Below are 9,237 nucleotides of genomic sequence, written 5' to 3' on the forward strand. Positions count from 1 at the left end.
CCCCCTAACCCTACCCCACCCCCACCCCATCCCCTCAGAACCCTTCTCTTCAACAATCCCAAAATCTTGAGTTCAAAGGGTATCTTTTGATTACAAAACTAGTGAAAAAATGACAGGTTCTAGTGCATCCACTGGTGGGGCGGCGCCACCAGTGGATGCACTTGTTGAGTAGTGTTGTGATCTGAAAGTGTTTAGAAGCAATATAGAATGTTTATTGCTTCTCCTTCCCTGGATCCTTAGTGAATGCAGGATGTTTCGTGCATCTAGTTGCCCTTTTTCTACGTTACGTTAGACCTATGAAATAAAATTTAACAGGATGTAGTGATATACTTTTTGGGTAATCACTTCAGCATCTCACAGGTTGTACTGTCTGTGTTGTGGTTTCTGTCTGTGTATACCACTCGGGCTTTGTTGCTTGGACTCTTCAAAAAATATCATTTTGTGTGTGGCGCACACCAACCACTATCCATCACGCCATGCGAAATGAAACAATTTTATTGTCCTTTAAAATTGTAATAAATCTTAAATTTTCGTAACATCGAAAAAAGAAATTTCTATGCAATTTTAAGGATGTAGTGAATCTTATAGAGTTTCTTGAGATGTATCATTTGCAAAGAGATGAATTATAGCTTTCTATTTTCCAAACAACGATGATAATATATTCAATGTGATCTCAAAAGTGTAACATATGGATATGATTAAGTGTAAAATATATGTAAACTTTACTCTCGATAGATAGGCTTCGAATAAACCCTCAACTAAAAAAATATTATTATTTTTTAAATCTATGATAATCAAAATGAGAAAAAGAGAAGTATCTAAAATATAAATAATAAAATTATAAATAATATAGCAGTATTAATAGTAGTGATAAGGATAAGATAAAGTAGAAAAGTTGCTCCTACTATTAGGGTGGATATAAGTATCGAAAAATAGCAAAAAATTGAATAGAGGAACTCAAACGTATTTTTATCCATGTATGTCACGTAAGAAATCCGTCTTCGTCTTCCTCGAGCAGCAGAGTGACACAATATTTAAGTACAATAAGTATTTCATATTGACAAGACACATCATCACTTAATATAGTTTTAAATTTTCTTAAATAAACATATTGGGAAAAAAAATGAATCGAACTAGTTTGGTTCGATATTCAGTGCACACTTTTTTGAAATTATAAACCGACGAACCGAATGACGAACACCCACCCCTAGTCCGCTACCTACTAGAATCATGTTTCTTCGACGTAACTTTCTATCCTAATTCTCGACCTCCGTTATTTTATTGCCAAAAAAAATAGTAATTTTTTACCAATAGAAGGGTCAAATTGCAAATAATAAGTATTCATATGGACCAAAATGAATAATCCCCCTAACCCTACCCCACCCCCACCCCATCCCCTCAGAACCCTTCTCTTCAACAATCCCAAAATCTTGAGTTCAAAGGGTATCTTTTGATTACAAAACTAGTGAAAAAATGACAGGTTCTAGTGCATCCACTGGTGGGGCGGCGCCACCCACTGCTCAGTCATCATCCGCCGTTGTAAACGGTGGAGGGAGGAGTCAGATCTCTCATCCGATCAAAAGATACTTACCCTTTGCTTCTATGAGGCCACCTTTTGTTACACCTGAGGATTACCACCGATTTTCTATACCTGGTGTTGATTCTAGAATTGGGTCTGCTAGTTTGCAGCCTGAAGCTATTGTGGTTAAGTCTCCTGTGAGTTTGTTGGATTCTTGTTTGAGTTATTAGTGTTTTTTTTTTGGGGGGATTGCTGTTTGATTTTGTGTAGTGGGTTTTTGTGGTTTGAAATATGGGAACTTTAGATTAGATGTGGGATTAAGTAGTGGAGACTTGAATTAGATGTTTTGAAGGAGGATATTTTGTGCGGTTTGATTAAATGTAGCTAAAAAGATGTAATTTTGAGTTGAATTGTTGCTGTTTTTGTGCATTTTGCTGTAACTAGCATTCTTGTTTGAGCTAATAGTGTAGTTGTTGAGGATTGCTGTTTGATTCTGTGTAGTGGGTTTTTGTGTTTTAAAATATGGGAACTTTAGATTAAAGGTTGGATTAAGTAGTTTAGACTTGAATTAGATGTTTTGAAGAAAGATATCTTGTGGGGTGTGGTTAAATGTAGCTAAAAAGAGGTAATTTTGAGTTCAATTGTTGCTGTTTTTGTGCATTTTGCGGTAACTAGCATTCTTGTTTGAGCTAATAGTGTAGTTGTTGAGGATTGCTGTTTGATTCTGTGTAGTGGGTTTTTGTGTTTTAAAATATGGGAACTTTAGATTAAAGGTTGGATTAAGTAGTTTAGACTTGAATTAGATGTTTTGAAGAAAGATATCTTGTGGGGTGTGGTTAAATGTAGCTAAAAAGAGGTAATTTTGAGTTCAATTGTTGCTGTTTTTGTGCATTTTGCGGTAACTAGCATTCTTGTTTGAGCTAATAGTGTAGTTGTTGAGGATTGCTGTTTGATTCTGTGTAGTGGGTTTTTGTGTTTTAAAATATGGGAACTTTAGATTAAAGGTTGGATTAAGTAGTTTAGACTTGAATTAGATGTTTTGAAGAAAGATATCTTGTGGGGTGTGGTTAAATGTAGCTAAAAAGAGGTAATTTTGAGTTCAATTGTTGCTGTTTTTGTGCATTTTGCGGTAACTAGCATTCTTGTTTGAGCTAATAGTGTAGTTGTTGAGGATTGCTGTTTGATTCTGTGTAGTGGGTTTTTGTGTTTTAAAATATGGGAACTTTAGATTAAAGGTTGGATTAAGTAGTTTAGACTTGAATTAGATGTTTTGAAGAAAGATATCTTGTGGGGTGTGGTTAAATGTAGCTAAAAAGATGTAATTTTGAGTTCAATTGTTGCTGTTTTTGTGCATTTTGCGGTAACTAGCATTCTTGTTTGAGCTAATAGTGTAGTTGTTGAGGATTGCTGTTTGATTCTATTAGTGAGTTTTGCATTTTGAAATATGGGAACTTTAAATTAGAGGTGGGATAGAGTAGTGGAGACGTGAATTAGAGATTTCTAAGAAATATATCTTGTAGGGTTTGATTAAATGTAGCTAAAAAGGTGTAATTTTGAGTTCAATTATTGCTGTTTTTCTGCATTTTGTGGTTACCAGCATTTTTGTTTGAACTAAGATTGTCGTTTATGGAATGTTTTTAATTGGGATTGATGTTGGACTCTAGTAGTGTGTCTTGCCTTTTGAAATGGAACTTCAGATTATAACTGGGATTGATTAGTAGAGACATGAATAAGATATTTTGAAGAAAGATATATTATGGGGTTTAATTATATGTCGTTAAAAAAGTGTAATTTCGAGTTAAATTGTTGCTGTTTTGTGCATTTTGTGGTTACTTGCGATTTTGTTGATCTGCAATATTTGTATTTCATTGTGTGAATAACTTTTGAGGCTAATTATTGTGGTTGGAACCTGGTATTGAGTTTGTTAAGTTAGTGGATTTGCTTGAATAACCATGGTATTTGGTATGTAGCTAATTGGCTTTTGTTGGGTTAAGATGTTAAGCTGCCTCTGGTTTTTCATTCTAATTTCCCCGGAGGTCATTTGCCTCTTGTTAGCTGAAACATCCAAATACCGCTGGCTAAATTTGGTAAAAAGGAGTAAATGAGTCGAAGTGAGTTGGTTGTGATTTATGCTGTTCTGTCATTCATGTTTTCACTCGTGACAACCAATTTGGTTACATAGTTGAACATGTAATGTAGCTTTGTTGATCTGATAAACCTCATGAAACCTGAATGCCATTTTCTTTTTGTATGTGGATATGATTGGTGTCATTCAATGTTTTGAGTCCTATTGATAGCTAGAGAAGATTGAGTGGGAGGATTTTTATTGTTTGTTCATCTTCAGAATTAATTCCTTTGTTTAAGTAACAATTGGGGCTTGTTTGTGTTCTCTAATTAGTTATCACTAGCTACATTAAACTGAAGCTCTGTTAGTTATGGCTTTCCTTCTATAGGTTTATTATTTTAGGTGTAAAAGGTTTAGTGCTTATGTCTTGGAACCAGCCTCTCCATAAGGAAGTTATCTGTCTACAGTCACCTTCCCTGGAGCCTGCACAGAGGGAGCCTTCTTACACTGCTGTCCACCCTTGTTGTTTATAGTTTGATAATTGTGTGCCCAAGTCAAGAATTTTTTAATTCTATATACTCTAATTTATCCCAGGGAAAATTCAGAGTTTAGTCGTAATTGTTCCTCAGTTTGCTATGTTTTACTTGTTGATCACTTATTTCTACTTTGTACACTTAATGCCCCTGTAGGCACTAAAGCGGAAGACAGGCTATATTAAAGAGGTTGAGTCCAGTGACTGGACTGCTAATTCCGGGTATGCAGATGTGGCCAATAGTCCTCTTGGAACGCCTGTGTCTGGAAAAGGAGGAAGAGCACATGGACGGTCAAGAGCCACAAAAAATAATAAATCTGGACCTCAAACTCCTGTCTATAATGCTGGTGAGGCTTGTGTCTAATTTTTTATGTCTTGGTTGTAACTGGACACAAGTAAATGTTCAAATTTTATTTCCCTCCGCATCTATCTAAAAGTTAATTATAGAAAACGGTCTGTACTGTCTTGGTTGCACTGGTTTATATGGTCTTAATTAACTTGTGGATTGCGATTTCGCAGGTTCTCCTTCTCCCCTTACACCTGCAAGCTGCCGCTACGACAGTTCATTGGGTATTCCATGATTTTTTGCCCAGGGATTGATTTGTTGTAAAAGTTTTTATGGAAAACGTGAGTTTATGGTGGAATAAACCCAAAATTGAATCTTCTGTTCAGGTCTTCTAACCAAGAAATTTATCAACTTGATCAAGCATGCTGAAGATGGTATGCTTGATCTTAACCAAGCTGCTGACACTTTGGAGGTAATATATCATTTAGCAAGAAGTTTTCTCATTGCATTGTTAAACTCTGATTATAATTTTTGGATCATACAGGTGCAGAAAAGAAGGATCTACGATATAACAAATGTGCTTGAAGGAATTGGTCTTATTGAAAAGAAGCTCAAGAACAGAATACAATGGAAGTAAGCTAGCTTTGCTTGGATATAAACACATATTTCTACTTAGACACTTCTTGCAGTGATCTGTTAATCATCCGAAGCTATACTGATGTGAAAATTCCATAATCACTCCTTAGGGGTGTTGAATCTTCTAGACCTGGAGAAGTGGATAATGATGCTTCCATTTTAAAGGTATTCGTGTATGCTTCCTTAACTATTTGATTGCTAAGATAGTGTCTTCATCTATGTTATGATAGATATCCACTGTTAGACTAGTTTTCAGCGCTTGAATAGAACTCTAGTTGTATGAGAACTTCTTTTTGAAGTAATGTATTATCCAAAAATTGAACTTTCTAGTAAGTAGCTTGCAATTTTGCAGGCCGAAACTGACAGACTTTCAGTGGAGGAGCGAAGACTGGATGAGCGGATTAGGTCTGTGGTTTGTCAGAGTCAAATGTCTGTGCTTCTTTCTTGAACTATGTCATTGTGCTGATGTTTGGATTATTGCAGAGAAATGCAAGAAAAGTTGAGGGATATGAGTGAAGACGAAAACAACCAAAGGTAACTTCTTGTACCTGTCCTAACTACATAGTTGTAACCTAGATTTGATGTTTCGCTGTTTGTTGACGACAATTTCAACTCTGAATTAGGTGGCTTTTTGTAACTGAAGAAGATATAAAGAGCCTACCTTGTTTTCAGGTTCACTTTGCCATTTATGTGTTTTTTTTATAGCCATTGTATTTTTGGAGTGATCTACTCAAAGAACCTATGAATTAGTTTATACTCTTTAATCACGGCAGAATGAGACTCTAATAGCAGTTAAAGCTCCTCATGGCACCACCCTGGAAGTCCCAGATCCCGATGAGGTAAGTAGAGAACGGAAGCGAATATGAGATAACATCTTACATATCTCAGAGGTGAAATAACATGTCTCATCCACAGGCCGTGGACTATCCACAGAGGAGATATAGAATTATACTCAGAAGCACAATGGGTCCCATTGATGTCTACCTTGTCAGGTATCATCGGCTTGTAGAGCCATTAATCTGTCCGGGTCGCTATTTCCTTATTTCGTATTTCTAACTTCCGGAAAAGCTCCTCTGACTCTCCTATCTGGTATTTTCCGTTTTGATTAGTCAATTTGAGGAGAAGTTTGAGGAGATGAATGGTGTTGAACCTCCAACGACCATCCCAGTTGCTTCAAGTTCAGGCTCAAAGGATTATCCTACCATGGAGATATCAACTGTTTCAAACAGTGTTACCGAGAACGAAGGACAAACACACAATGTTGATCAATTGAGTTCTGATCTTGGTACTTCACAGGAATACAATGGTGGAATGATGAAGATTCTTCCTTCAGATGTTGATGTAAGTGTGTTTCTCTAGAACTTGGTCTTATTAACAAGATGATGTGGTCTAAGCTAGATATGCTTACGCACCAAACAAGGCAATCAATAAACCTCGCTCTTCAATTCCTGTTTCAAAAGTCAATGTCATTACTGCATATACACAATAAGAAGGTCGCCAACTACATGGTAAAATCTGATGGTCATATGCTCTAGTCATGACAGATTTACGGCTACTAAGTGTTGCTGCGTGGAGAAAATGCACTAATATATTGCTTAATGACTTGACACTTCATAGATTCACGAAAATAAAATAGTAAAATCTGAACTCATGGTCATATGTTCTAGTCATGACAGATTGCCGTGTGGTAGAAAATGCACTAATATATTGCTTCATGACTTGACACTTCATAGATTCACGAAAATAAAATAGAATTCCTTCGTTCTTGCGCTAAATTTAAAGTTATAAATGCTCTGTGTTTGTTGCAGAATGACTCGGATTACTGGCTCTTATCAGATGCAAATGTTAGCATCACAGATATGTGGAAGACAGGTTGTATCCTTTTCGTATAAGGTTTCTTCGATTCATAGATCTTTTTGTTAAATCCCCGTTCCCCTTAACTTCCGTAATAGCTACAGTTGAATGGGATGGGGAAACCTTGCTCCGTGATTTTGGAATAGATGATCTAGGTACCCCACGGGCACACACTCCTCCATCTACTAATGCTGACGTACCAGATCCAATGAACGTACCACCAAGATGATACAGGCTCTCGCGAATAAGCTGAACTTGGAAAAATTCCAGTCTATTTAGTCGGAAACAAGAATTCACCTTCTCCTTTCTTGCTGTTTCGCCCTTTAAAAGGGCTCTGGACGGTTTACTTACTACTCAAAGCCAAAAAGATTGAGACTTTGTACAGTTGCGGAATCTGCTTGACCCCTTTGACATGGTTTTATTATACTTGTAACCAAACAGAGCTGCACAGAAGGTGCTGCAACAGATTGAGTTGAAAGTATGGGAACGAAACGTCGCGTATTTATAAAATTCTTCATAAACAAAAACAGGTACATCAGATTATATTTTTATGTCATTTTTATAATACATTATGGTGCAATTTTGGCTTGAAATAGCACAATATTGAAGTGTTCTTTTGATGCTCAGTTCATAAGCTTATGATTCTGCAGGTACAGTTTATAGAATTTAATATTTACCATCAAATATTACTCACTTACAACCTCCTTAATTAGGATAAATTATTGTTTTGAGAAAAAAGTAATTAAGGCTATCTAATATAAGTTAAAAATTTCAACAATCATATATATACGTGGTCAAGAGAGGACCATTGTCACGGAGTTACAATATTATATATGTTTTTAGATGAATTCGATAATTTTTTATTACATTTTATGTTTCGTATTAAGAAATAATTAAATACATGAGTTTAATAGTAAATTTAGTAACTAAAATAAGTTATAAATTAAAAAATAAAATTTCAAATAATGATTCCACAATTATATATATAGAAGAGATATATCAATCTCGAAATTTTTAGCTCATTGTCAAATGCCAACAACAGAAAAACAGTTTCTGCTTTCATATAAAAATAGTTTTACAAATTTGCCAAATATTTATATTTTTCAAAAAATTAAAAACTTTTTTTTCAAAAATAAATATTTCTTAACTTCCAACCGCAATACCAAACAGACTCAGATAATTCACACCTATTTAATTATTAAAATAAATAAGTGGTTAAAAACATGCACTTTAGTGGACCAAGACTTGCCATCAATCAATAAAAAAAAGAATGGCTTACAAGTAAATAAGTATTAATTAATTAATTAGTTGGAAGGGAACATATCAAATCATACAATTATTTCATTTACTTCTAATTTCATTCAATTCCAATTTATGACTTTTCAAACTCACTTAACTTTATAGCTTAAAGAATAAAATATTACTTCTAAAAACAATTTCAAAAATAAAAATTCCATTTACTTTGTGTATTACTAATATTTTATATACTTTATTTGATATTATATTATGTATAACTAATACATGATAAATCATAATATTAACAATATTAAGAAATTTTAGTACATAAATTAGCATGATTAAAAACACACAACTGCTCCTCAAATCTTTTTTCACAATATTTGTGGAGGATATATTTATAAAAAGATATCTGTTAGAAATAAATTATGAAACATATGTTAATTTCAGTGCATTAAATCAAGTAATGCATAAGAAAAAAAGGAAAAATAACTTAAATACACAACTATAAGTTTTATATTCTCTAATTTTCCCTTCTTTTTTTAAATATTACATAATTCTTTTTTTTTTAATTTTAGTAGAAGTGTATAGATACATAACATTCTCTCTCCTATAATACACAATTACCCAATATAATGCCTATTTTTTCTCCATTAAAACACTCAATCTTCTAAATCAGTTTTTGGATTTTGAATTATTAATTTTAATTAAAACACCCAATTTTGAAATTTTGAATTTCAAAATTCAAAAAAATTGAAATTTCAAAAATCTGGACAATTTCTCTTTCTTGCTTCATCACGTTTCCAGTTCTTCTTTCTCCATCATCGTCTTTCTTCTTGTTAACCCAGCATCTTTTATTTGTTTCTTCTTATTCTTCTTAATCCATCATCGTCTTTCTTCTTCTTAACCCAGCATCTTTTATTGGTTTCTTCTTTTTCTTCTTAATCCATCATCAGTTCTTCTTTTCTTCCCTTTTTTGTTTTGGTTAATTGTTTTATTACATCATAGTAATGGATCCGTTAATTAATAGAAGGATATATGATTCCGACGATGAAAATTGGAAAGAAAATAGAAAAAAGTCTTTGCATGATCCTATGAATCTTCAGAAG

At 34.0% G+C, this 9,237-nt stretch overlaps 1 protein-coding gene across 2 annotated transcripts; it reads left to right on the forward strand.

The window, feature by feature from the left end:
• The first annotated feature begins 14 nt into the window (after nucleotides 1-14).
• On the forward strand, nucleotides 15-7,518 carry LOC107012436 (transcription factor E2FA). Of its 2 annotated transcripts, XM_015212470.2 has the most exons (15): nucleotides 15-134; nucleotides 1,499-1,716; nucleotides 4,274-4,463; nucleotides 4,636-4,686; nucleotides 4,789-4,874; nucleotides 4,947-5,035; nucleotides 5,149-5,203; nucleotides 5,391-5,443; nucleotides 5,522-5,572; nucleotides 5,662-5,710; nucleotides 5,812-5,877; nucleotides 5,954-6,030; nucleotides 6,148-6,379; nucleotides 6,847-6,913; nucleotides 6,991-7,518. In XM_015212470.2, the coding sequence occupies exons 1-15, from the start codon at nucleotides 110-112 to the stop codon at nucleotides 7,119-7,121; spliced, it is 1,440 nt and encodes a 479-aa protein (XP_015067956.1). In that variant the 5' UTR covers nucleotides 15-109; the 3' UTR covers nucleotides 7,122-7,518. The 2 variants fall into 2 exon arrangements, with proteins under 2 accessions (XP_015067956.1, XP_027769838.1); XM_027914037.1 differs by lacking the exon at nucleotides 15-134 and having other exon boundaries at nucleotides 1,379-1,704.
• Nucleotides 7,519-9,237: the final 1,719 nt, after the last annotated feature.

This window comes from Solanum pennellii, chromosome 1 (genome assembly GCF_001406875.1).
Source record: "Solanum pennellii chromosome 1, SPENNV200".
Lineage (NCBI taxonomy): Eukaryota > Viridiplantae > Streptophyta > Magnoliopsida > Solanales > Solanaceae > Solanum > Solanum pennellii.